This window comes from Osmerus eperlanus, chromosome 7 (genome assembly GCF_963692335.1).
Source record: "Osmerus eperlanus chromosome 7, fOsmEpe2.1, whole genome shotgun sequence".
Classification (NCBI taxonomy): Eukaryota; Metazoa; Chordata; class Actinopteri; order Osmeriformes; family Osmeridae; genus Osmerus; species Osmerus eperlanus.
This window is the reverse complement of record NC_085024.1, coordinates 11,702,350-11,730,089: the sequence shown is the minus strand read 5'-3', so window position 1 is coordinate 11,730,089 and position 27,740 is coordinate 11,702,350. Positions and strand designations below refer to the sequence as shown.

General features: G+C 42.0%; 2 protein-coding genes and 3 long non-coding RNA genes across 5 annotated transcripts; 2 read left to right on the top strand and 3 right to left on the bottom strand.

Annotated features, from left to right (window-relative positions):
- Nucleotides 1-745: 745 nt before the first annotated feature.
- On the top strand, nt 746-6,329 carry LOC134023051 (uncharacterized). The gene is made up of 5 exons (XR_009930731.1): nt 746-902; nt 4,931-5,011; nt 5,132-5,217; nt 5,433-5,533; nt 5,922-6,329. It is a non-coding gene; the product is annotated as an uncharacterized LOC134023051 (long non-coding RNA).
- Nucleotides 6,330-7,900: 1,571 nt separating this feature from the next.
- LOC134023052 (uncharacterized) lies at nt 7,901-9,862 on the top strand. Its single transcript, XR_009930732.1, has 3 exons — nt 7,901-8,420; nt 8,904-8,987; nt 9,339-9,862. It is a non-coding gene; the product is annotated as an uncharacterized LOC134023052 (long non-coding RNA).
- On the bottom strand, nt 9,578-11,389 carry LOC134023050 (protein JTB-like). Its single transcript, XM_062464864.1, has 6 exons — nt 11,269-11,389; nt 10,963-11,067; nt 10,845-10,885; nt 10,554-10,639; nt 10,385-10,464; nt 9,578-10,148 (listed from the first exon to the last, which is right to left on the bottom strand). The coding sequence occupies exons 2-6, from the start codon at nt 11,016-11,018 to the stop codon at nt 9,992-9,994; spliced, it is 420 nt and encodes a 139-aa protein (XP_062320848.1). The 5' UTR covers nt 11,019-11,067; nt 11,269-11,389; the 3' UTR covers nt 9,578-9,991.
- A 1,881-nt stretch (nt 11,390-13,270) lies between these two features.
- On the bottom strand, nt 13,271-16,083 carry LOC134023049 (chromatin target of PRMT1 protein-like). Its single transcript, XM_062464863.1, has 5 exons — nt 15,488-16,083; nt 14,975-15,116; nt 14,603-14,786; nt 14,184-14,315; nt 13,271-14,090 (listed from the first exon to the last, which is right to left on the bottom strand). The coding sequence occupies exons 1-5, from the start codon at nt 15,553-15,555 to the stop codon at nt 13,729-13,731; spliced, it is 888 nt and encodes a 295-aa protein (XP_062320847.1). The 5' UTR covers nt 15,556-16,083; the 3' UTR covers nt 13,271-13,728.
- Nucleotides 16,084-21,243: 5,160 nt separating this feature from the next.
- On the bottom strand, nt 21,244-22,651 carry LOC134023053 (uncharacterized). The gene is made up of 3 exons (XR_009930733.1): nt 22,321-22,651; nt 21,604-21,738; nt 21,244-21,376 (listed from the first exon to the last, which is right to left on the bottom strand). It is a non-coding gene; the product is annotated as an uncharacterized LOC134023053 (long non-coding RNA).
- Between the last annotated feature and the right edge of the window lie 5,089 nt (nt 22,652-27,740).

The window sequence follows — 27,740 nt, the reverse complement described above, 5'->3', positions numbered from 1 at the left end:
TGAATGCACTGAATGGGAGAATGTGATGGGTAGAAGGATAGAAAGAGAAAATCTGTGTTTGTGTGTGTGACTCTCAGTAGTCCTCTTCTTACACCCACGGTCAAACTCACGCATGCCCATTACACAGCTGTGACTGTTTAAGACAATCAGGGGGAGGCTATGGGGAGGATATCTACACTTCTTTACTGGAAATCTCCATTCTGGAAGGCAGGGTTTTTTGGAAGGACATGCCTCTACTAAGCGGAGGATAGTAGAAGGGGCTGGACTGGCTCCCAGACCTTAGCCCTTGAGAAATGTGTTTCTCTTCACTTCTCACTCTGACTGTTCATGTGATCTTTGGTCAACACAGGATGGAGGAATGCCAAAGCAGCACCTAGACACACACATACACACACAAGTGGACAGAGCAAACTTGACATGTTGCCAAACTCCTGTTAGTCCTCACAGACAATGACGGCCTGCATTATAGATAAAATGTGCAGGTACAGCACAAATCATCCGTTTGTGTAGAGATCCAACGTCAGATTACACAACGACCGTAACGTGTCAGGATCTGTCTGTGGTGCATGTTTACTTTCACTGGTGAGTTCCAGTTTTACCTGTTGGAAAATCTCTCACCTGCAGTACAAGAGGGGCGAGGGGAACAGAAAGTGACCTGTGTTAAGGAACTGAGTTAGGAGTGCATTTAACATTGCCTCTGGCTCTGGTCTCCAAGCCCCACCTCCCTGTCACACCAACATACACGCTTGTTCATTCAAACACCACTCCCCCACACTCAACACATAGGCAGTGTCTGCATTCGGTCTTCCATCTCCCACTCTTCCTCTGTCTCCCTACCGGCATGCACAGGCGACTGCTCTATCTCTGGGTGACTTGGGTTCTGGTTCTACCCTTGTGCTGGGGTGAGTACTCAATGACCTTTGAACTTTGCCCTGCTTTGAGGACCCCAGGGTTAATATCTGAGCGTCGCATTACTGATATGGAGGGTTGCATGGTATACACTACAGCATCGATGTTACTTTCATCGAAGCCCAAAATGTGAATGAATGGAATATCAGACATACAGAGAGGGGGTAAGGTTTTTAGTCAATCTCACACACAGGGCATTTTGAGGAATAATAAGCATCCATCTAGCACTCTGTAGAGTTGATTCAGAAAGCCACGAGCTGTGTTATTGTAACCCTACCGTGAGCAGGGATGAGTTTTCTCAGGCACCAGTGGAGAGCTTCCGCAGGAGGGAATAATAATCAAGTCTTTCCAGCAGATCCCCTATGGGGATAACGTTTTTTTGTTCTTTCCTTCGTGAGGTCTTTATGCTGTGGAAGCTGTCCATAGACTAGTATAGACTTGCTTCTTTGGGAAAACTCGTCACACTTCAAAACCTTCTTGTTTTTGTTACTTCTGGCTCTCTTGTTGTTTGTCTTGTTTTGGCTGGGGTCCCTCTTGTCCACTGCAGACGTTTGTCTTCATTGGTTTTAGGGAGTTTGCAAGAAAGAAACATGCCAGGAAGTGGGAGAGTTTTGTCCCAAAACTGGTCGTTAGCAGTTTGGTCGGGTGATTCACGTTGCTGTTGGAGAAAGCACAGAGGAAGGTTCGGAAGAACAAGGCAGCTTAGCTATAAATTGCCAAAAGCTTTTAGGAGTTTATTCAGCACATTGTTATTTGTCAAGGTTTTTGACTGACGTTTCTTTTATTACAAATGTCATCGTTGTGTAGATTATTTTGTTACGTTTTTGTGAATCTCTACTGCAACATGATCTTTCATGAGGAATTCCACCTGATACACTTACTGCTCATTGTCAGATATACCTGGCAGTTTAAACGTGAAAGGAAACCTAATGCATTGCAAAGACAGGGATGCCTGAACATGCATGGGGTAATTCAAAGGTACGTTTTATAAATGGACATCCTGAATGTTTTCAGTCAATTCTCCCATTGTCCTTAACATGCCTTCTGGCACTTTTTAAGATGAAGATTCTCTTGACATGCTGGACAACAAAGACTGACTGATCAGAAGTCCAAGATTTTTTGCTCAATACTGTGTGTAAGTGAAGGCTTCAACAGACTCCAATCCATGCGCTGGCAGTGCAGAGATAACCAGCCTGTCCTCTTATCAGGACCAACTGTTCCCCTGTGTTTGGCACCCGTCATGTAGCGTATGATGTCATTACCAGGAACACCATTTTTCTTTTGTTTTTTAGTAAAGTTCAGAGACATGACCAATTTATCTATTTTCCCTGAATTAAATTACAAGTTCTACAACTGTCGGGCACTAGCCTTCCAAGTAAATGCAAGTAACTGTACAACATTTGAGACATAATGACAAGATCAAACATGTTTGGTGAATGACCTGAACACAACATCTAAGGTGTGGTGCTGCATGCTGAACGTCTGTCAGTGCTCCTCAGGGCACTCCTCGTCTGCCTGTGGTTTACCATCACTCTGGAGATCTTATCATAGCTGAATGGAGAATTTATTAGGTGTAGTGGGGAAAGTGAAAGGCTGGGAGAGTCTTGGTGGGACAAGGTTTTGTGGAGAGTGAGAGGGTAGTGGTGGATGTAGGGGGGGCAGTGGTTGTCTCTGTGACAGAAATCTGACAAGGTTGAGAGGTCACTGTTTGCTTAACTCTGTAACAGGAATGCTAAGATCTGAAAGACACCATCTTTGGATGTGCTACATGGTCATGAATCCAGTTGATTTGCGAAGGCAAGTAGAGTTAAACAAAACCAAACAGTCAATATAGAAATAGAATTTGACTAATGGAAGTGTTAATTACACATTGTGGAGGAGCATGGAAAAGGATGTTGGGGCTTCCCAGCATGTAAACCTTATCCCAACCAGTTTGTCACAACAGGCTACGCGTTATCACAGAGACAGTGTTCTGTCTGAGCATTGCTGAGAGTAACCGCCCTTATCACCAATGAAACAGGTGAACTGAATCCTGAGGATACTGGAACACCAAAGCCAACATTGCTCTAAAGACATATCAATTTTATATACAGTATGTATATATGTACAGTATATACTGTATATGCACAGTATATACATGCAGTATGTGTATGTATTTATAAAATAATAAAACACTATCGGAAACCTACTGGATAAGTATATTTTAATTCAGTTAGTATATAATATCTGGTCTTAGAATTGACTACAAATAAAGGATATAAAAGGAATTATTAACTTTAAAAGGAAAGTATGGTTTTAAACATTAAGACAATAAGTGCAAGAACTATGGAACGCCGAGTTAGTCACAATTAAATAAATAAATAAGTAAATAAATAGATAAATACATAAATAAATAAATATGGCTATGAAATAAACCCTGAAATTAAAGAAGATGGCAATAAATATATAAATATAGCATAATATAATTATATAGCTGAATCAATTTACCTACATCAATAAATAAATACATTTATTTATTTCAAAATGACGTTTTTTTAAAACAACATTTATTTATTTCAAAATGACTTTTATTTCCTAACGCCACATATATTTCCGAGCACCACATTTATTTCTGTGCTGTATTTATTTCCAGTTTCACATGCAAACGAGAGGGGCGTGGTTATCTTCAAACCAACGCAGTTGCACAAGATCGAAGGCAGATAGGGACACCTAGATTCGGTAGATGATGGAAGACATTAGTCGTGTCAGAGATCGAATGCTGGCCTTATAGATCAAATTGATCAGCATGGCTTGTCAGGATATTTTATTTTGGCACACATTGTAGATGTTGTAGAGGTTGGGTGGATAAGTGCTCTACAGAACATAGACATTGACCACAAAGTCTTAAATAGTTTGAGACTTATCGAGCACCGTGTTCGTGTGCAAGACGGCAATATATAATTATATATCTATTTATTTATTTAATTGTGACTAGCTCGGCATTGCATAAAGAACTCCCAGAACAAAAGAAGTTTCCTGCCATTGAAATAAATCATGGTAGGAAGCTAACTGCTGTTGACTTCTTGAACTACCTATTCCATGCCAGGATTCATATTTAAAAGCTTTGTTTGTCTAATGCTGTGTACTGGCTCTTCTTGTTTCTACATGTCCTATCACAGTGTCCTATCACAGTACTGCATGCACTTTAGTATTACAGTGTGAATGATATTTGGCTCAGAGAGTAACTTCCTCTTTTTTTTGTTGCATTTGTTGAGTTGAATACCCTGTGGTTGGACATAATTGACTTTTCACTTTGTAAATACACATTTCACCCGGTCTAAGAAAAATATATAAAAAATAAGTACATGGACGTCTTTGCTCCAAGTTAAAATGAACCCAGTAACAAGTTCAATACAAAGATATTTTCATAGGAGGTTTGCTCAATCTGGAGTTTCACAAGATGTGTGTTTGTTTTTCGGTCCAGCTAAAGAGTGAAAGCTGAAACTCATTGTAACAGCATATCTCTGTCTGTAGGGGCTTGTCTTCCATCCCTGCACACTACCCCCTGCTGTTCTCTGGTCATAATTAGTGATTGATGGAAGACATGTTCCTCCTTGTATTGTCCTTCTGCCAACTCCCACATGGATCCTCCTGGGAGACAAACCACCCTCACACTTCCATTGTTCGCCTCGCTTTTTGGGAATCCATAACTCACACAAGGTGTCTCTGTTCGTCTTGGGCAAGGGGACAAAAAAAATGCAGGCGCACCTGAGTGTTTATTGCTCCCCCAGGGCAAGCCAAACAAATGAGGTGGGATTCCCCGGACCCACCTACAACAAATCAGGGGCCCATTGTGTGTGTGCAGTGAGAAAATGTAATCCACATGTTCGACAGGGCATCAAATAGGTTTGAAACAGGAGATGCTGAGGAGCACAATGGTGCTATCCAGAAAGACAAATAAGAGTAATGAGATGCAAAGTAACCTTTTGTTTCAAGGCTTGCCAGGTTGTTGACAAAAATGTGTCACTTTTTCCATCAATAGGAAACCAAGATGAGGAATACGATGACGTTACTCCAACGCCAGACTATGACTACAGTGCCACTTTGGACTACATATTTTACAGTAAGAAACTCTAAAATGAAGAGAAGTTTGTGAAATATATTTATTTGTTTCTATGTCAATTTCTACATACAACTTTGATGTAACTGTACTGTTTGCAATACTTTTTCCATCCTACTTAAGGTAATAGCAGCCAGCCAATTGACTACAGTTTGTTTGAAATAATAAGGGACGAAAATGAAGATGAGCCAGGCAATCCTAGGAATGAGGTACCTTGTGTTCATTACTCTTAAAGTGCACACATGGTCACAATGTTAAGGTATTCGGCACCAAGTGTGTCACAAAATTATAATACAGTGTTCTCCATTAATACAGTATATTAACCTCACTATAGCATTCAAGGGACTCACTTCTAAAAGCAATTATTTAATGCCTGTAAAGTTCCTCACATCATTCCTAACTGCCATGTCATGATCCAAACTAGGCTGCTGTGATTGGCCAATCATGCCTAGTGCTGATCCTAGGATTGGCTGCTCAACAGATCTGTCGCTTAGCATGAAGGAGGCCGTTCAAAACAGAGCATAGGTAAGACACACGGCTAGGGCATTACAACATTACATTACATTACTACATTATTACCACTACATGCCAGGTGAACACTAATAGAAAAGGAATAATCTTCACAGTATCTGTGTATGAGGGGAAACATTGTTAGTGGAACATTTCACACATAGGGGTTGACACCTAACTACAAAGGTCAAAGGTCTCCCAACACTATGGCCAATACCCATATTTCACAGCCATAAAAGTATAGTGCTCTCTAGATGCTTAAGTTAAAGATTCAAGTAGGCCTGAGGGCACTGACGTAAACATTATTTATCACTTAAAGAAAAGAATCTCAATGTAAACACCATGAAGTGTTCTTTAATACTTTGGAGATAGTCTCATTACGTTTTCTGTGTCTCTTTCCCAGATATGCTGGATGTCGGACAGAGCAGAAGCCTACTGACTGACCTAGTATGTCCCATGGTTCATATCAGTAGTGCAACCAGGAAATGCAGCATGTGAAGTTTCTCAGCACGATGATAATACAACAATGATTGTATGGACTCTTTAGGGCACTTTTGTTTTTGAGATGATATACATTTGTGAGTGCACAAATTTGAATTGTACTTAATTCTAATAAGGATCCAATCGATTTTTACAAAATTGAAGGTAAATACAATTGCCTTGATAATGCCATTCAAATAACATTTTCATTCAATTTAAAGCCACAACCCCAAGTCAACCAAATGTATCACCCCATATTGTCTTTGAGAACATTTTCTACAACATTTTTTACTGTTTATACAATAAATACATTATTAAATTTTATGTGTCATATTTAGTAATGCCTATCTTTTCATTTTCATTTCACCTTTCAATTCAATGTTCTTTGGGTTAAACAAAATAACAGCTGTAATGTTTTAGAGTTTTCTCTGCCACAAGTGATAGCTAGCTCTAGATGCATTAACACCTGGGTGCATTTTTCTATTCTCTGTGGTCAGTACTTCATAGTTAGAATGTAGGTTTTAAAGCATTGCAGATGTTAACTGGAAGGAGTCAAGTACCATGTGTATTGATAATAGGGTTCCAATTATCCTCCCATCCTTAGAAAAGCATTAATCCTAAAATTATATGTTTACCATAAAACAGAGAGGCCTACAGTGGGGTGGGGGTAGGATGTGTGTGTATGTGTGGTGGGGGGCATTACAGTGCTACTCAACAAGCTGTATTTATTTTATTTTCTCCTCTAACCTGACATGATTTCTGAGGCTGTATATTTTCCTATTCAAACACAAAGCCAATGATTTGTCAAAGGGAGCGTATTGCATTCTGGGAAACGTACGGCCCATGGCATGGTCAGAGGGCTGGGCTGCAGGAGAAAACAATTAGGGAGGCAGAATAGTCCTGACCTGGTGTGATGCCTCCTTCAACCGTCATCTGCTGATCATCATCACATGAGGGGGAGGTCTTGCCATGTACTGAGAAGGCAACTTGATTTTCAGGTGAAGAAATCAAATGAAATCCCACCGCATCGGCAGTATTTGACATGTTTAAAGTACTGAGTTCCACCTCAAGTAAAACGTCTATCCAAAAATGCAAAAGTGTTGCCTCACCTTTTTCTCCTCTCCATACTCACCCACCCCCAGCTCTGACCTACCCAAAAACATGTCCCCTCCTCACACACACAACCTGTAAATAACTTCCAGCTGCAAAAGTATTAAAGTCAACACAAAACATCTGCGTGTCTCTTATACATCTCTATTTATACTGGCACAAACTCCCCTCTGAAGCACAGTCTGTCCACATGACTCGGGGCATGCACACTGTGGGAGAGCTCCGGGAAAGCACAGACCGGCAGATAAAGAGAAGGGAGTGAAAGGATTAGGGGTTTGCCATTACCATACAAGAAGATAAAATACAAGAGTTGTCTGCCTATACTGTAGGTCTACTAATGTAATAAAACTTATGAGCTGATGTAGCACAGCACTATCAATACCAATATTATATAAAATTGTATTTGGTTAAATTGATAACTATGATGTATTCATAGTATGAGATACTAAGTCGTTAAAGAAAAGAATTATCAAAAAATTGTATGGGAAATTGATTGAAATCCACTAAATCAGACAGAATTTCAGAGACCCAATAACTGGAACTGATTGACGTCACATGGAAGATGGTCAAGGCGGCCGCCTGATACGTGCCTACTGACATGGGCTATTAAAATCATCTAAAGAAGGAAAAGATTAAACCTGCAAGAGGGACAGCCAAGAGATTAAGGCTGTGGGGTGTTCCCTTTTTATCGCTTTATATAACAGGTGCCGTAAGGATGAAGGAGTGGTCTATAACAAATTTCATTAATGAATTGTTCTGTTTCTTGTTGCATTAAGTAAAAATCAACCAGCCTACACACATCCTTTGTGATCGATAAAAAACGAGTCTAAGCGTCGAATTACAAGTTGTCATATAAAGTTCACTTGGGTTAATGGGCCTAATCCAATTAAACCCAACCAAACCAAACATGTTTTCTTAGCGTCGTCTGCAATCTCCCATCGTCAGCCTGGGGCTGCAACAATGGGATTGATTACATAAAACAGATCCAATGAAGTATGTGGATGACGGGTGTGTAGGTGTCTGCTGGGCGACTTCCCAGTACTGATACCTAATTGAAGCTCATTCAGACGGAGGAGATCGACAACTAAACCTGCTGCTCCTTTTCAGTACCTTGGACAGCGTAGCAAGAACAGCGAGAAGTCACTTTACTGACTGCATTCCATCCAACACAGAAATGTCAAAATCAGCAGTTATGCTCCTTACCTCTGTTTACTTTTTTTACATATTATCTTCGACGTCAAACGTGGCTGCAGGATGGACTGATGAAAGGTTACCATCTAAGCATGAAGCTACCGAGGACACAAGGGAATTGGTGAGTTCTGGCATACAATTAAATCGCTGGAACCAAGTAGGCTACTTTAGAAGTTCAAAAAAATCCTCATGGTTATTGTACCTTCTGGCTCTGCGTGTAGAACAGACGTGATAACCGCTACACTATAATGAATATTAGGAACCTATGTGGCAAATCAATCCAAAGGTGACAATTAGGCCTCTATCTGCTGATAGTGTTACCCCAAAATGTTTTCCTGTACACCTTGTATCATGTAGCTATTGTTGTGGGCTATGAGAACGCCAGACCAGTTCACCAGACCTGTTCTAGAAGCAGCACAATCCAGGACCAAGAAAGATCCGATAACCTAAATAGTGGGTAATTTTGTGTGTATTTTCAGCCAATATAGGTCTGTTTCAGTTAGTACTACAGCTGAGAATGTTGGCACTAAAATAATACACTATTACCACTAATACTTATGGTTGTTACTGGACATAACCAGGGGTTTACTCTGTTTTTTTTCAGCTTGGTGTTCTTCACAACGTTCTAGAGAAACTTCAGAACAGGAGAATGGCTTCATGGGAAAGAAGACAGAGCCGCCTCCCTAGTGTAAGTCCAATAAGAGGTTATACGTGACAGATTCCTTACAGGTTATATCTCACTTTTTGTAGTGCCACAGACAAACAACAATGTCTCAACTTTAAAACTGGTAGCCCTATACAAAGTGAAAATGCACTATACTCACTATACTATAAAATTATTTAAAGATTGAATTACACACTTGTCATATGGGGGCATCTAACGGTTGATTGGAGTCTCACAATGTCTGTCTAGTTTTGGGGCTAGTAGGAACCTACAGCAAATGCTCGACACTTCAGCAAGCAGATAGAAAAAGTATATTTATGTTATTTTGCTTTCTAATGTCTGTGCATGTGTCATTTCCCCCAAATTGGTTTGCAGTGTAATGTTGGTGATTTCTGCACAGCGAAAAAGGGACCACGGTTTGGCCAACTATGTGACTGTCCAAGAGGGTCAAAGTGCAACCACTTCTTTCTCAAGTGTTTGTGACTGATGGAATTTCATACTGGATTTGACTATTTCTGTATTGAGTTTTGATTGATGATTAATCTATCATGCAAGTGTTCTTTATATAATTTGCCTGTGAAAAGTTTTGAATTAATGTTCATGTTTACTTGATAAACTGTAGGCAAATACTTTATTACGTTTTAATTACATGCAACAACATTAAATGTTCCGTAGTACTTTAGTACTCAGGTTAAGGATATGTTAACAAAGCATCGGGACTTTAGTAAGAAGAAACATAATAGATTACATCACAGCCTTAAATAACTATATATTGTTGTACTGCATTAACAGCAAGCACTTTGATCCGAACAGAAAACTTAGACATGAGAAGGAATTATACAGATGACTGATAAATAACACCCTGTTTAAACCCTCAATATAATCAGGTAAGACAGACACATCTGTATCCATAAACTATTACACCTTGGTATATACATTACTCAATAAGGCCACCACATGAAGAAATTAGATTAAAGTGCAGTAAAATGCTCACAATGGTAAATGAGGTAGTTCAACTTTGGAGGAGACTATATGGATTCGATCTGCCGACGGACCTTCTCTGATGCAAGGTGGTCCAAGCCACGTTGACGGGCAATCACAAGTAGGATGAAGACAACCGTCAGAGTCATCATGACTCCCTCAAACTTCCAGAAGAGCTTTTCCTCCTGTCTTAAAGAGCGACAGCTGACAGAACGATGGAGAATTAAGACTGATGCTAAAGCCTTGAGTCTGCTTCACAAAGCTTAGTGGAGTATCATAGATTTAATTTATAAATTGTCATATAAATTCCAAACAAGTCATTTTCCCTGTAAATCCATTCCAAAGTGTTATATTTGTTATCACAGCTACCTATCTTTTTAAAATTCTAATCATTTTCATCAACTCAATGTTATTTAAGAAATCAAGGACAACAAGCCTACCTCTTATGTTCAAGTTTGTTAGACTTTGAACAGTTAATCTGCTCAATGAATCCAGTTAAGTGACAAGGTGGCCACGAATTCTAGGAGTGGGGTAATAAATAAATCATAACATTTGACAATCAAATAATATTTCTGACTTAAACTTGAAAATAGATGTGTTTTTTCTTACCATCTGAAAAGGTGTACACTGGGCACACACGGCCAAAATTGTAAACTCCTCTTCCTGCCAGCAATGAAGGGATGAAGTGCTCATAGCTGCAATTAAAATGAGAAGTTATTCTTATGTTATTTTGCTGTTGGCCGGAAAAACCGTTGGGAGACGTACACTAATTAACTAGCTAAGAGTTTTGGGTAGGGAGTTAACTGTAGGACTACTGTAGCTTTTGAGTTCTAGATCCACTGAAAAACAGACAAAGGGTAATACATTTAGGTTTAAAAAAAATAAAAAAATTAGGCCTACCTGTTGCACGTTCTTTTAATGAACGAACAGCACCGTAGACACTAAGAAAGCACACTGGGTCAGAGACTAGGTAAACTCGTTCAGTCTGGTTTCCATGAACAAATTCAAGAGGGCCTACCTGAGCGGCAAGCAGATGGCACAGATCGACAACGCTAAAGTTGGTGAACAGCGCATTCTACTGGCCAAAGGGCAAAGGTACAACCACGAAACTGCAACAAAACTTCTAAAATAATAGTTTGACAAAATATAAACAAGTATTTCTAAATAATAGCAAATACGTGTCTTAATCAACGAACTACCAATAATATACTTAAACTAACCATCAAAAGCATGCTGTACGAAGTCGTAACTTGTCTACTTTATGAATACACCGCATGCTTGCTCACACATTGCAAATTAAGGTAAATACAGTTTAGTGGCTTACCCCAAAATGAGGTGCTTGTATTACAGTGTTTCCATTTGACAAATGTAGATAGTGTTTTCACGATTTCATTGTAAGATTACTCCGACTGATGAATGTTTGCTTACAAGTCAGTAGCCATCTTGCATTAGGTGCGTTAGGCATGACTGACTTGCAGCGCCTCAGCCGGCTGCAGGCGGCTAAATTGAAACAGTGAATTCTGGTTAGACTTTTTGTCCGACTTGAGACGGCGCCGAGGCTAGGTCGCTGTGACGTAGCCATCAAAGTACCGTGAGATCGATTCGAGAACCGCCGGCTGTGTAGCCGAGCGCATTTTATAAAGAGCAACTGCACGGGTTCTAATGACGACACAGCTATTTCATTAGGTGTATTCGACTTCATGCAGCACCGGCGGCGCCGACAGCCGGCTGCAGCCTGCTGCCTTGAAGTTGAGAATGCCATTGGCTGCTTCAAGTCAGCCGGGCTGCAGGCGGCTGCAGGCGACACCGGCGCTGCATGAAGTCGAACGCACCTATTATTGGCCAGACTCACACACGACAACTTTGACGCGTGTTTTGTAATTATTCTGACACCTTCGGTTTCGCCCATGCTCAAATCCGGACTAAACTGTTTAATTGAATCAAAATGTGTTGAAGAAAGGGTTTTAGTCCGCCTCTTCACTAACGGATTCATGGACCGCGGCTGCATTAAACGACCGGCGAGAGTAGCCGCTTGCAGTCGGGGAGGAGTTAAAGATCCTGTAAAGTCAATTCCATGATTTTCTTCTTAGTACATTATATAGCCTATACGTGTGAAATGAGTTCCTGAAAGCACGTGCAAAGCGCTAAAACTTTGTGGCACCGAAATGTGTAGTTAGACCGTAGAACAGTTTCTCTTCCGTTTTCAGATCAGGTTTTAATGGGCGGGGCCAAAAAGTTACCCATCTACGTCATTTCGACCCATCTACGTCAGATCACTGAGGATGTCTCCCTCCACCTGCAACTGCATATTCCCTGGATGCAAAAACTTCAGCTGCGCTGCAACACTATTTAATTTCCTTATTGATGAGGAAAGGAAAAATAGGTGGATTGATTTTGTGAAGAGCCACGCTGATGGAAAGCTTCGTATAAACTCCAACAGCCGCCTCTGCAGTGGATAAGAGAGTCTGCTAAATGACTAAATGCAGTGACCATTTCACGGCGAAGTAAGTAGTCTAGGCCTAGTCATATTTTCGTTATCACACGATGACTGACATATTGTCATATTATAAACATCTCTTTCCAAATAGGCTTAATAATTTTATTAGCACTAAATACATTTAAGTGTATTGCATAGTCAATGATAGGTCACTTTTAAAATCATGTCATATTTTATAATTATATCCTGGCCATGGATGCATTAATCATTGCTGTATTTCAAAGATGTCAGGTAAAAAGAAATTAATTAATTTTGACCTCCCTGATGGGAGGGGGGGGGGTGTCACTCTTGCCTGTCTTCAAAACTTGAGAGCCCTGCAGTACAATTGAATTAAATATTTGCCTTTATTGATAGCCTGCGATAGATTAGCTACTATTGTTGAATAAAGGGTTTTAGTCTGTCTCTTCACTAAGGGAAGTTTAATTGAGTTCTGGTATTATCAATCTGCAGATTGGAGAAAGAGTTTAACATAGCCCAATAGGCCTACATAAAATGACAAATTTCAGTGCAATGGTTCGTGCAAGTTCTAATGCGAAAACAATAAAATTCGTGACCATGCAGTTAGTCAACCATAAAGTAAGCAAACAGCGGTTGATCGGCCATGACTGAAGTCAACGTAGCAAACCACGAGAAGCTGGAATGTCCGACTTTACGGAGCTGTTTTTAACTCCTCCCCGACTGCAAGCGGCAAATCTCGCCGGTCGTTTCATGCAGCCGCAGTCGATGTCGAACAAACCTTTTGTTAGTCGTCCGGCGTTTAGAAAGCTAAGCTAATGTTCTCTCATCGCCAGTAATAAGACGGCTATGGAAATGAGAAAAGGGTTCCAGTAAAGTTGCATAACCACTCTGTTTAGGTTTTTATTTAGTTAAACTGCATGCATGTTAAAATGTTAAAACAATATGAAACCTTATATCAAACATTTTCTTGATCAACTAAAGCACATCTCTTTTTTTTTTGTTGCATTTTTAGATTCACAAAAACATTTATAGACTGGTTTGATGACAGTTTAGCCTTTAACATTTAACCTTTTTTAAACTTAGAACAGTATCAAAAACTTTTGCAACTTAGTACAGTATCAAAAAATGTAAAAAAACAAACAAATATTCAAACTGCTGGCAAACCTGTCATTACCGTAGTTACCATTGTCCTGCACAAAAACAAACTATTTCAAACTGTTTTGTAAACAGAAAAAAAACTGATCATGCTAAACATTCCCCGAACAAATGTAAACAGTTGTAGCTCTTACATGAGAAATTGCATTTTTTATTTATCTTCAGAATTTTCATTTAATATCCAATATTGTCGGAACCGGCCATAGACATATAATCATCCAGCTGTGCATCCAGATTGCTCTTAGACATGGACATGTACTCGTCAAGCTCGTTGTCTAGCTGCTCTTTGGTGATGACCAAGGGTCCTCTGAAAGTGCCACGACCCCTGTCTCCAAAGGCTGCCCTGGCCCTAAAGCCTCCCCTCGTGACGGAGCTTCCCCTAGTACCAAAACCTCCCCTGGTGTTGAACGCTCCCCTGGTGTTGAACGCTCCCCTGGTGTTGAAACCTCCCCAGTCTCCAAAACCTTGCCCAGTGCCAAAAACACCATGCCCTCTTGTGCCAGTCTGATCCAGACTGAGACCAACTCCTCTTCTTCCTGCAGAGGGACATAAGGAACGGTGTATTCTGCATGCTGAATAATGTGTTTCTTTCATAATCCATGTGTAACAATCTGAGGGAGTGCTCTCACCTCTTCCTCTTTGGTACCAGGCTCCTTGGGTTAACAGCGCTCCAGAGCTGGTCACAAGACCACCCTGCATCCTCAGCGCCGAACGCAGCTTCTTTCTGGCAACACTGTTCCAGCCATGCCTCGGACCCACACCTGCAAATTACAGAAATGTTTGACAAGGGAAGCGCTGATCATTAAAACTATTAACTCAAACTTTCATTGTAAAGTATTGCACTTCAATCCCTTATTTAGACCATGAGCATAAGCTGAACCAATAAGTCAAACAGCTAAGGTTAACCTAAGGATGAAACCTAAGGATACCAAAGGAACACTTGCTCTGACCAGTCCCGCTTACACACAGAAGGGAGTCCTACTACACATATACAGATTCAGATAACCTCATTTGTAAGCAGCATGAAAAATAAACCACATACACTCACTTCTAAAATTGAAGCCTGGTTTAAAGGCACCCTCTCTGACCCTCCTCCAACGGAACCCTTCTCTGGATGTGTCTGGCAGTTCCCTCGTGGAGAACCGTCTGCCAGCACCCCTCCACGATATGGCCCCCATGGGCTGGCCCAGCCTGGCCAGCACATTGGCTTTTCCCAGACGGTGCTTCAAACTCTGCAGAATATACCATTGGGGGGAATACATATAGGGGTCAAAAGGATTATATATGTGAAGGTATTTGATGTGGACAAGAGATGTAACACATGCCAACACATTTCCCTCAAGTCCCAACCAATAGGTCAAGAGGTGGGGCTACTGCTTATCCAGACTACATGCATAGTTTCCCTCTTCCTCCACAGTACCCTATGCTGCAGGGCAACCAGTACTGATGGTCTGTCTTCCATCTGCAGGACCAGCTTTCTGTTCCTGAAGCTGGCCTCCTTCTGCTGCAGGTTGGCCTCCACTGCCACCTGGTCAGGTCGACTCTTCAGCATGATGGTGAAGCTGTCAGGGGCAACGGAGGGTGATGGACAGAGTTGAGGGATGTAGAGAGGCGAGTATGCCTTAAAAGTGAGTTGAAAGCTGGTTCAAGGAGTATGCATACTGCTAAGAGGGCAGAGGCCTTAATGAGTCCAGGACATTTGGGAGGTTGTGCATGTGGAACAGGCCTATGCCATTCCTCTGCACCGCCTCCTACAACTCAAAATGTGGTGGCTTACATTTCAGCAGGTGTGAAGGATTTGAAAGGATATGTATGCACCTGGTAAACACCATTTAACACATACATGGAAACTCAGAAGGTTTTGCGAAAACAACATTGTTATAGCGTGAGAAGAATAAAAGGCTATGAAAGTAAGCGCTGTATATTTTCTTACCGTTCATGGAGAGGGACTGTTGAAGTGCTGCTAAGCACGATTTTCTCAGCAGTTGGTGGCAAAGACATTGCGTCCTTGATAGTAGAACTAGCTAGGTAGCAAGAGATGGTAATATATTTAAACGTTTAAGGTGTCAGTATTTAACCACAGATCTCTCGCATGGTACCAGCTAACGCCAAAGCTAGCTATCAGGTGACCTAATTCTTGCTATTAAACTGGTATGAAGATACTATGAAAATTCCTAGGCCATTTTGATGAACCAGGCGCTGTTTGCTAACGTAACTTTAGTTAGTTGCTAGCTAACATTAACAGCGTCAGAAAACAAAAGCTTTCTCAGCCTTTACTCACCTCCACTAATACGCAAAAGATGATATAGTTGCTCTAACTTCAACCTCGTAAGATCTCCCAACCTCCTAACAATGACCAGAGGAACTAGAGCTAAATAGCTATCTGGCTTAATTTCGACGCGCTATGGATAGTGTTTAGTTGCTGACTGTACATTTCAAAACTACGGAGAGGCCGAAATGTCAAACCTATAATCAAACATTGGGCCACCTATATTTGGGCCGCCAAATATTCAGGGGAAGTTGCTAAAGGCAGGTAAATTTGTTGCAAAAAATTGCTGAATGACGTTGTGATGACATTAGGTATGTTCGACTTCATGCAGCGCTGCAGCAGACTTGTAGCAGACTTGTAGCAGTGAATTCTGGTTAGACTTTTTGTCCGACTTGAGACGGCGCCGAAACAGACCCCCATATGGAAGGCCAAGTGGGCAAGTATTAAGACGCCTCCGTGTGTCAACCACGCGTAATTGACGCCGACTTTGCATGCAAAGACGGCGTCCATTACGCCGACTTCCATACAAAGTCGGCGTCTTTTTCGCCTCAAATTGAACCGTGTCACGTGACACGTTCAAAGCACGCGTTTATTTAGACGCGTGCTTTTATGGAACGCCGACAGGGTCAAATGTACTTGTAATTTAAACGCGTATTTTTGATTGGACACCCGTTTAGGAAGCGCCTGCAGCTGTTTCATAAGCGGCTGCAGCCGTAAATGTGCAGGCGAAAGTTACACATGAATGTACGCGTTAGTTAACGCTTGCAGGCGTTAAATAAACGCCTGTATATTTACACGTGCAATTGCAGGCGTTAAATAAACGCCTGTATATTTACACATGCAATTGCAGGCGTTAAATAAACGCCTTTATATTTACACGTGCATTTGCAGGCGTTAAATAAACGCCTGTATATTTACACGTGCAATTGCAGGCGTTAAATAAACGCCACATGCAAATCACTACCCACAATTTCCCTAGCTCCTCCTGCAGTTATCTGGGCTAGTGTGATTTGATTCTTCCCTGTATTTTCAAGTACCAGCTCCTCCCCACTGTAGAAGCGGAAGATTTCAAAACAAGTTTAGCCCAGCACACAGAAGTTTGAAGGATGAGAAGATGGCAAGAAGGAACTTCCTAAGACAGTGTAAGCAGACACTAAATGACTGCACTCAGCTTTTGCTGTCGGATAACCCTGGACACGACGACCTTCAGTCCATGTTGACAAAGGTACAGTTTTTTCGAAATCATTATTTGTGACTTAATCGTAATCTTCACTGGCTAGCTAGGCTAACAGGGGTTTAACTTGGTCACTCGCTGTGCGGATAGCTTTTGTTTGTTTGTTTTTTAGCAATGGATTGCTACTGTGATACTTCTGCATTGCTAGCTAGCCAGTCACTGACTAGTCTAGACTGTTGGATAAAGACTAGCTATTTGCGTTTCGTTTTTATCCGTGAAAGCTGCCATGTTAAGGCTGGACAGTCCATATCCAACTATCTGTCCCCTAGTTATGTAGCTAGCTAAACGAGTTAGCCTCAACCCCCAACCATCTGCTATCCTCAGTAGTCAGTACAGTAGGCTCCAGTGCTGCACATTCTTGACATTCATTTTTTGTTGTTACCTAAAGTCGATTAGTCTAGCTAGCTGGTATTTTGAGGCAAAACCACTGCTGAAGGCAAGCAAGCTCAACCTTCAACCTAGGCGACTATTTGTTCACGTTCTTATGAGATATGGTCGATAAATTATTACTGGTTTAGATACAACAACAAAAAATACTAGCCTTGTCTACTTTAACACCATTGTCTTCTTTCAGGCTGGAAACAATGCAGCGAAGCCTAGAGTGGGCAAAGGGGTACGCTCTTAAATGTTGCTTCAGCAGACGGCCTGATAGCTGAAGTGTCCGAGCTCATGCAGGAGAGTCGCACCCATGGTCGGCATGCACAACCAGGTGGGAACCATTTCAGTGGGGGTGGGTGCTCACAGCTCAGATAGTCCTTTGAGTTGTTTCACACATCGTTCACTTGCTGCCCATTGCATTTTCCCTTGTGCAGTATTTTTTACTGCCCTAATTCATTTGATGTTAAATTGCAGTGGTATTTAACAGTGCATGCCTAGAGCTTGTGCAAGTTACAGTCTCTTAAATGTTGTAAGCACAGCATTGTATTATTGTTGCAGCCAGTTCCGGTTACCAGGCTCCATTGACTTGGAGTGGACTGAGAGGCACCAGTCCCCTCTGCAGATTTTCATTAGGACTTGCCTTGCACAACAAATGCTACCTAACACTTCACGGTTCAGGACGGGGCCGTTCAGGACGGGGCGGCTCAGGATTTTTGCAAAAGATCATTAAAAAAAACATCACATTTAAAAGCAAACCTTAATACAGTGAACACTGTCATTGAAAGTAGTTACTGATTGAATACATCTAGTAGAGATGCTAGATGCTGAGAACTTATGTCCTGCTGAGTTGTGAGTGATGAGGTTAAAAAATGTGATAATCACAGTTCTTTTAATCCTCACATGTATAAAAACTCACTGCTCAAAAGCATCCCTGAGCCTGCTTTTCAAGTAGACTTTTGTGGTCCACCAAGGCATCCCTCTCCTCCAAGGTCCACTTATCGGACTGAACCCAACACGGAGAGTTCCTCAGAGGCCTCCAGCACCGCTTCCTGGGCCTCGTCCACAGTTTGTGCTAATTGTATGTAATTGAAATGAATGAATGAGCAACGGTACACTGTAAATCAATAACCTTGGAAAGATGTATCAATAATGAAACTTGGCTTCTCTTTTTATGCCGGAACTCTCCCCTGCTGGCAGCAATAAAAGAGCAGTGGAGAGTAGGACCATCTGTCCTCTATTGATTCAATCCCACAAATAGTTTGGATGTTTTCTGAAATGCCGTGAAATTTTGTTAAAAAAAACAAATCAGCAGAAAAATGCAGTCAGAGGCAGATGTATGACACTTAATTGTATGTATATATATATTGTGTGATATAAATGCAGGGTCTAAGCCTATATTATGTAATGATTCTGTGGTTATCAAGAATTATCAATGGTATGTGCCTGCAGTACCGGAGGCTGCAGTTTCAGGACCGCAGTTCTAGGACCCTAGTTTTACCTGACAGCGAATTGGATGACGAAAGGCAGTTTCACTCTATTAAGCGAATTGGATGACAAAAGGCAGTGTCACTAGATCTCAACAAAGCAGTGTCACTAGATCGCAACAAGATATTTGAAGGGTTTGAGAGGCAAGAAACAAGGAAAACTCTGGGAAATGTGATTATTCAGATATGGATATATTTAAAATATATATATAATAATAAACAATAACAATCGCAGTATCACATCCATCCACCCCTCCACCAAATACACCTGCATCGCTCCATCCAACTCTTCATCATTCCCTCCACCCCATCAACCACTCTTGAGAGCAACATTTTGAAGCTGAAGTTTCAGCACCGCATTTCTAGGATTTCTAGATTTTCGCGACCACCAAAAGACCAAAAAGAGTGCGACCAAAGCAGTATTCCCCACAAATAGTACTTTCTGTCTTCAACTTTGTTGTTAACAGTTGTATGTAACTGCAATTAGCTCATTGTTAGGTAAAGACAATCATATATCTCAGGGACTGCTTTTGATAACACAGACTGGTCAGTGTTTTTTGACAACACACTTGATGAGGCAGTGGAGGCTTTGTCAGCATATGTGATGATGTTTGACCTGTAGCTCTTACATCAATGGTGATGAAGAGTTTTGAATGTCTGATACTTTTGCAACTACAAGAGACAGTCCAGAACCTGGCAGATCAACTCCAGTTTGCTTCCATGAAGAGTAGAAGTCTAGACGATGCTGCCCTTACATTGCTGCATCATGTACATTCCCATCTGGAAAAACTAAAAGGCTAGGCTTGTGTTTGTGGAATATCTCTAGTGCCTTTAACAGAATGTAACCACATCTGTTGGGAATACTATACTAAACGTGTAAATCCTTGATTCATACTGCAGATAATTTAATTCCTAACACACACAAAGGGTTCTGTCTTCTCCACGGTCAAAATACTGCAATATACGTATTCTGATTCATTTCATTATTTTATTCTATGCTCTATTATACATAAATATCAAAGTTACCTGAGGAAATATAAGTTCAACTCTAATCTGTTATACTTTATTTGTGTGATGTGGAATGGATGGGGCTGCAGAGGATCCACCGCTATCCTTCTCTTCTGCTGCTGGTGGTGAACATCTATGGTGGATGGATGGGCTGCATGAGGAGGCTTCCTTTGGTGTGGATGGACATGCTAGAATGAACTGTTTTGTATTGGACATGACTCAAAAAATTTAACACGTCGATGGATCAGATCATCTTTCATATACCTGTAAATACTGCAAATACCTGTGTGCATACTACATTTTGTATGTGTCTGACACCACAAAGTTCTGTAAAAGTTAAGTTATATTCTATTCTATTTGCTATGGCTTTTGCAGTCCCTCAACCACAAATGTATAATGTTAGAGAGGCAAGACACAAGGACGACTCTCAGGGCAGATTCAAGATATACATTGTTTATTTTTAACAATTAGTAAACAAACAATGACAATCACCCCTCCATATCACTCCATCAACCTATGTTGTTATGAAACAAGCTACATTCACTTCTTCTTCTCGTTATAATTTAATGTCGAGCCGTAACCTACATTCACTACTGCAGGAAAATATTGATTATCTGTTCCGGTCCATGGTTATCCAATTCAATAGGTGGCAATCACCTGTTCTAAGCCTGGATGGACTGTGTGGCCTCAGCATTTAGTAATGCTGCACTTGTTGCTGGAAGCGTGGAGAAACACAAGGCAGCTGTAACCATCAATGCCACCATGGATGACTATCCTCCACCTGAAATCACAAAAAACATAACATTGGACTTTGTCACTATAAGCATGTATATTTCAAGGTGCTACTACTGTATCAATAACCAAAGTAGCAGCAACATCATAAAACTATTCTTATCCACATATCCATGTCAGTTCTTGCTCTAATTGATAAACAAGTGAGCTACCTGATAGCATTTGAGATGTTACAACCTACAGTTTAAATAACCAAGATATACCAAGAAAGTGAGTGAGTGAGTGAGCGAGCGAGCATCTACCTTCAGTCTGTAGTTTCCATCGATGTGTTATAAAGAATTCAGAGCAGCAACACTGTACCTTCTGTGCAGCCTCTGCAACATTGATGGGAAGGCAGCTGCCTTCAGGTTAATGCAAAGTGCCTGACAAGACAGAAAGATTGACAATGCCCAGATGAGACAATGTATCACTAGAGTACTTGATTATTGACAACCCATTCATGCCAAAATTGTGGAAACCATGCATTTAAAAGCTTTGCATTTCATAGCATTCAACCCCAAGCACAACTGACCTTAGGTGTGGTTTGAGTGTAGAATGGAACACGTGAAGAATATCTGCCATCTATCATCAGACCCCTCAGTTGCTCTCCGGTGATGTGATAATGAGGAGCACCTCTAGCTCCACTCCAAGTCAATGGAGCCTGGTAACCGGAACTGGCTGCAACAATAATACAATGCTGTGCTTACAACATTTAAGAGACTGTAACTTGCACAAGCTCTAGGCATGCACTGTTAAATACCACTGCAATTTAACAACAAATGAATTAGGGCAGTAAAAAATACTGCACAAGGGAAAATGCAATGGGCAGCAAGTGAACGATGTGTGAAACAACTCAAAGGACTATCTGAGCTGTGAGCACCCACCCCCACTGAAATGGTTCCCACCTGGTTGTGCATGCCGACCATGGGTGCGACTCTCCTGCATGAGCTCGGACACTTCAGCTATCAGGCCGTCTGCTGAAGCAACATTTAAGAGCGTACCCCTTTGCCCACTCTAGGCTTCGCTGCATTGTTTCCAGCCTGAAAGAAGACAATGGTGTTAAAGTAGACAAGGCTAGTATTTTTTGTTGTTGTATCTAAACCAGTAATAATTTATCGACCATATCTCATAAGAACGTGAACAAATAGTCGCCTAGGTTGAAGGTTGAGCTTGCTTGCCTTCAGCAGTGGTTTTGCCTCAAAATACCAGCTAGCTAGACTAATCGACTTTAGGTAACAACAAAAAATGAATGTCAAGAATGTGCAGCACTGGAGCCTACTGTACTGACTACTGAGGATAGCAGATGGTTGGGGTTGAGGCTAACTCGTTTAGCTAGCTACATAACTAGGGGACAGATAGTTGGATATGGACTGTCCAGCCTTAACATGGCAGCTTTCACGGATAAAAACGAAACGCAAATAGCTAGTCTTTATCCAACAGTCTAGACTAGTCAGTGACTGGCTAGCTAGCAATGCAGAAGTATCACAGTAGCAATCCATTGCTAAAAAACAAACAAACAAAAGCTATCCGCACAACGAGTGACCAAGTTAAACCCCTGTTAGCCTAGCTAGCCAGCGAAGATTACGATTAAGTCACAAATAATGATTTCGAAAAAACTGTACCTTTGTCAACATGGACTGAAGGTCGTCGTGTCCAGGGTTATCCGACAGCAAAAGCTGAGTGCAGTCATTTAGTGTCTGCTTACACTGTCTTAGGAAGTTCCTTCTTGCCATCTTCTCATCCTTCAAACTTCTGTGTGCTGGGCTAAACTTGTTTTGAAATCTTCCGCTTCTACAGTGGGGAGGAGCTGGTACTTGAAAATACAGGGAAGAATCAAATCACACTAGCCCAGATAACTGCAGGAGGAGCTAGGGAAATTGTGGGCAGTGATTTGCATGTGGCGTTTATTTAAAGCCTGCAATTGCACGTGTAAATATACAGGCGTTTATTTAACGCCTGCAAATGCACGTGTAAATATAAAGGCGTTTATTTAACGCCTGCAATTGCATGTGTAAATATACAGGCGTTTATTTAACGCCTGCAATTGCACGTGTAAATATACAGGCGTTTATTTAACGCCTGCAAGCGTTAACTAACGCGTACATTCATGTGTAACTTTCGCCTGCACATTTACGGCTGCAGCCGCTTATGAAACAGCTGCAGGCGCTTCCTAAACGGGTGTCCAATCAAAAATACGCGTTTAAATTACGAGTACATTTGACCCTGTCGGCGTTCCATAAAACCAGGCATTAATTTCGTGTGGTTTGATAGACACGTCTCAAAAAAGCACGCGTTTATTTAGACGCGTGCTTTGTGACACGTTAAAAGCACGCGTCTAAATAAACGCGTGCTTTGAACGTGTCACGTGACACGGTTCAATTTGAGGCGAAAAAGACGCCGACTTTGTATGGAAGTCGGCGTAATGGACTCCGTCTTTGCATGCAAAGTCGGCGTCAATTACGCGTGGTTGACACACGGAGGCGTCTTAATACTTGCCCACTTGGCCATACCCCCAGCCCTTGGCTTGAGGCAACGGCTCCGGTGGATGAAGGTGGTATTGCATTTCCGGTTAGGCACCCGGCTCGTCCGGTCGTTTTTTCTATTAACTCCAGTCAACATATCCAAAACTATCTCCCCCAATAATTTTTGTTCGATTCTCGAACCTGGCTCATACTACTAACTTTTTCATAGAATAATTTTTCCAGATTTTTGCTAAGTTTGAAACCAATCCGAAATGGGTAAACTAGCACCCCATTTATTTGCTTACGTCAAGAAAAGTTGCCTGCAAATGTGCTCGCGGATACGAACAGGGCACGAGCACAAAAGGGAACATTATTAGCCGATCGCTGATTTATCTGAGCTGAATGAGAACAAGGAGAAAGGGGTTGATAATCTAGTTGCCTGCCTTTGCTGTAGCCAGTTTTACAAATGGTTGCACATATACATGACAGTTGTTTGTAGTGTGCGACTGGAGTCCTTCCGCTTCCTGGGCACCATCCTCTCCCAGGACCTCAAGTGGGAACTGAACATCAGCTCCCTCACCAAAAAAGCACAACAGAGGATGTACTTCCTAGCCTGGCTCTGCCCTCCTACGTACTTCCGCTCAATTTGGATTTTGCTTCTGTACTAGGTCTGGGATTTTAGTGCATCAGTCGGTTTTCAGAAACAATTTGTTTGTAGGTCCAATCAGCGAACAGAGGGAGTGGCTGAGAACGATGACGTTGATGTTGTGCACTAGTTTGAGTTGTAGTTCAGTAATGGCGGCGGAGAAAGATGCGAGTGAAGCTATTCTGCGGTTGTGGCAACGCTGCCGAATATCCATAAGTTAAAGCCGGAGCAAGAACAATCCTTGCTGAGTTTTGTTGGTGGTCATGATGTTGTGGCCCTCCTCCCCACGGGGTTCGGGAAAAGTTTGATTTTCCAGCTACGGCAGCTAGCTCCGTGGTGAAGGAGTTGGCTAAGGCGAACAGTAGCAATTGGTTATGGCAGATCAGAGTGGCTCTGGGCAGATCCAATAGTTTTAACCCTTGTGTTATCTTCGGGTCATTCTGACCCATCAGTCATTGTGACCCACCAGCGTATTGCGACAACTTTACCGCATACAAAAACAAAGTGAAGCATTTTCTTTTAACCGTCGGGCTGTCTCAGACCCCCCACATTGCGAAGGTTAAAAGAAGATTATATTGATTTGTTTTGTATTGGGTAAAATTGGGTAAACACAACGATGGTTCGTTGTGAACCTTTGGGTCATGTGACCCGAAGGCAGCACAAGGGTTAAACTTCAACAGAGTACCCGCCTTCAAGGAAGTTAACGCTTGTCAATGGAGCGATCCCAGACCCTCTGTACAAATGAAATGTACGAGGGTCTGGTTAGGACCAGGCTATGTACTTCCTGCGGCAGCTGAAGAAATTCAACCTGCCAAGGACAATGATGGTGCACTTCTACACAGCCATCATTGAGTCCATCCTCACCTCCTCCATCACCATCTGGTACGCTACCGCCACTGCCAAGGACAAGAGCAGACTGCAGCGTATCATCCGCACTGCTGAGAAGGTGATCGGCTGCAATCTGCTTACCCTTGAAGACCTGCACACCTCGAGGACCCTGAGGCAAGGAAGATTGTGGCCACTCCCTGTTCCAGCTACTCCCCTCCAGCAGAAGGCTGCGGTCCATCGCGACCAAAACCTCACGCCATAAGAACAGTTTTTTTCCATCCGCTGTTGGCCTCTTCAACAAGGCCAAGGGCTCCCACTGACTTTAATGACTGTAATCACAATCTGCACAATGACACCTTGCCACATTGCAATTTGCACTAGCCTACAGGTAACACATTTGTGCACATTTCTAAAATTGGAGTCAGATATTAACAAGTCAATTATCTCCCTGAACATCTAACCAGAATTGAATTGGGTTTCCCAACCCGGGGACAAACACCAAGCATCTCCGGCCTTATGATTCACCACCTATCTACTTTAGATCGATCCGCCCACCCCTACTTTTCAGTGTTGGGATAATTGCACTTGCTTAGCCCTTTGTGCCATGATTACACTGAGTTGATGGGTGGGTGGTTGACGGAGACCCTATCTGCCCTAGTCATCAAATCAAAATGTATTTAGGGAGTCAGGTGGCTGAGCGGTTAGAAAATCGGGCTAGTAATCAGAAGGTCGCTGGTTCGATTCCTGGCCATGTCAAATGACGTTGTTTCCTTGGGCAAGGCACTTCACCCTACTTGCCTCGGGGGGAATGTCCCTGTACTTACTGTAAGTCGCTCTGGATAAGAGCGTCTGCTAAATGACTAAATGTTTTTGTATAGCCTTTTTTACAAGCAATGTCACAGAGGGCTTCACATACGCCCATAGAACTGCCCCTCAACCAATCTAAACCCTTAAGGAAGACAAGGAAAAACTCAGTAGAGGAGAACAAATTGAAGAAACCTTGGGAGGAGCAATTCAGTGAGGGAACCCCTCCTCCAGAGACGGTTAGTGAAAGAGAGGTGCAGAACACAGGCTAAACATAGTAACGTGCAGTCGATTATCCTCTTCTGTCCCTTGTAGCGTCCCACACCTTTTTATGAATTGTAGACAAGCCTATGTCCGGTATAATAAAGACTATTACTGTTATAGGAACACTGAACAAATCCTTAACTGGCATCTTAGTACAGTAAAACAGATGTGAAACAGTAAAACAGTACAGTGCTGGTTAAATTAGTTACTTTCGTGAATGACCACAGGGAAGCACGAGGGGGTGGGGGGAGAGAACCCCAACAAGACTGACACAAGGAAAACACGTGCAAACAAATGTTATGACATGTATCTGTACTCTTACAATTATGCAAGAACCTGCTTGGCAGTTTAGCACAACTTTTAGCTGGTTACCTCGTAATATTTGTTTCGACTGGAGGTGTTATGGGGGTGGCAGTGGTGGACCCAAGCGCACAACACAGACTAATGAAACTATGAGGTATGGTCCAGAAAGGTTTTAATTCCTGGGTTATTGCAGAGTGGAGACGGCAGTGACAAAACAGATGGGACAGGCAGGGTTGGCTGTGCAGGCGTTTGGCAGAGTGGCAACGTTGGCTGGTGAGCCTGGAGGCACAGGTAAAAACAAAGTTAGCGAAACGAATGATAATATAACAAAATACTTCTGACTATATTCAAACCGAGAGCATGACTACCAAGGTAGACAAAACTATAATTCGACGAGGAACGATGTGAAAACCAGGGTTGATATACTGCAGGGCTGATGAGTTGATGGGAGACAAGTGTGGGGACTGAGGCAGTGTGTGTGGGTAATTGGGACTGGAGACCCTGGCAACACTCACCCCAGGAAGACACAGAAATAAACAAAAGATGCCGCTAGGTGGCAGGTAGAGGGCATGACAGGAGGTTAATCAACATTTAATTAACAGTACATTTAATTATGACTTATGTGACTTGGTGTGAAAGTCAAAAGATATCGCCTGATAGCATATGAGAGTGGTGAAGACTATAGCCTCAGTGGTTTCAAAGCAGAAGTAAACAAATCGTTAACTACTTTTTGAAAATTATATATCTCTTTTTCTGCTTCCTTCACTAATTGATGGTGACATGCTTAGCTAAAGTATATGTATTTGTTTTGTCACAAAGCATTCAAAGATAAAATAAATATATTTAATAAGTTTGTGAAAATATTCAATTCCACACACATACACATTTTCTCTCTGGAGGTTACCTCAGCTGGGTCCCCCCCTTGACATAGGTTCTGAGCTTCACATAAAGCTTGATTCACTATCTCTCTTCACTAAAAAGAGGTAATAACACATTTCTCAAGCCCCATTACAGTATATATCTAGGTAGCACACAGCCTTATCCACCTCAGGAATCCACATAAGGAAACAGGAGTAAGAGTACTGGAACAAACATGCCTGTCATGGTTATGGACAGTCTGAGGTCAAAGGTCATTGATTCAATAATTGAATTGCTGAGAAGGGAACTTGACTTAATGACAAAAAGGAGCTGACTGTTCTGTAAGAAAGACAGCAGGCTTGTTGGTCTAGTGTGTCAGGACGGGAGCTAGGGACCATGTCGGCCATTCTTTCAGGCCTGTGGAGGAAGAAGGAAAGGAGGTGAAGAGAGAGGTGTCCTCAGCTCTGGACCTCCACAAAAGTGTCTTCTCTTGTGAATGTGCCTCCCCAGGATCTGTCTGAGACAGAAACCACTCTTGTGGTCCCCTTCTCCGTTGACGATGCCACGGAATCACCCCCTCTGACTCCTCCTACTCCCGAGACCCTCCTCCTTAATCAGCAGGTCCCCCAGGCTTTGACTTCATTTAACCGTGTCACCGTTGGATTTCTGATTCCTACCAGGTCTGAGACTCCGCCCACTGTGAAGTATTTACTCTACCCCAACAATCCTCGTCTGGCTCCTATCACCAACTTGACCTCTAACGCAAAGAAGCTGCTGCAATTTTATGTTTATTCTTATGATTGACAGGTTTTTCCAGTGGCTGCTGCTCAAAGTCAGATGTGACTGTTGTTTGGATGTTTCACAAACATCACACACA

Excerpts from the sequence above, each read along its gene's own strand:
- LOC134023050 (XM_062464864.1), bottom strand. The coding sequence starts at position 11,018 with ATGCGCTGTTCACCAACTTTAGCGTTGTCGATCTGTGCCATCTGCTTG. Across the intron at positions 10,640-10,844 it reads ATTAAAAGAACGTGCAACAG|CTATGAGCACTTCATCCCTT; the intron begins GTAGGCCTAATT and ends TTTTAATTGCAG. Across the intron at positions 10,149-10,384 it reads AACAAACTTGAACATAAGAG|CTGTCGCTCTTTAAGACAGG; the intron begins GTAGGCTTGTTG and ends TCGTTCTGTCAG.
- LOC134023049 (XM_062464863.1), bottom strand. The coding sequence starts at position 15,555 with ATGTCTTTGCCACCAACTGCTGAGAAAATCGTGCTTAGCAGCACTTCA. Across the intron at positions 15,117-15,487 it reads ACAGTCCCTCTCCATGAACG|CTTCACCATCATGCTGAAGA; the intron begins GTAAGAAAATAT and ends TGCCCCTGACAG. Across the intron at positions 14,316-14,602 it reads ACCAGGCTTCAATTTTAGAA|GTGTGGGTCCGAGGCATGGC; the intron begins GTGAGTGTATGT and ends TGTAATTTGCAG.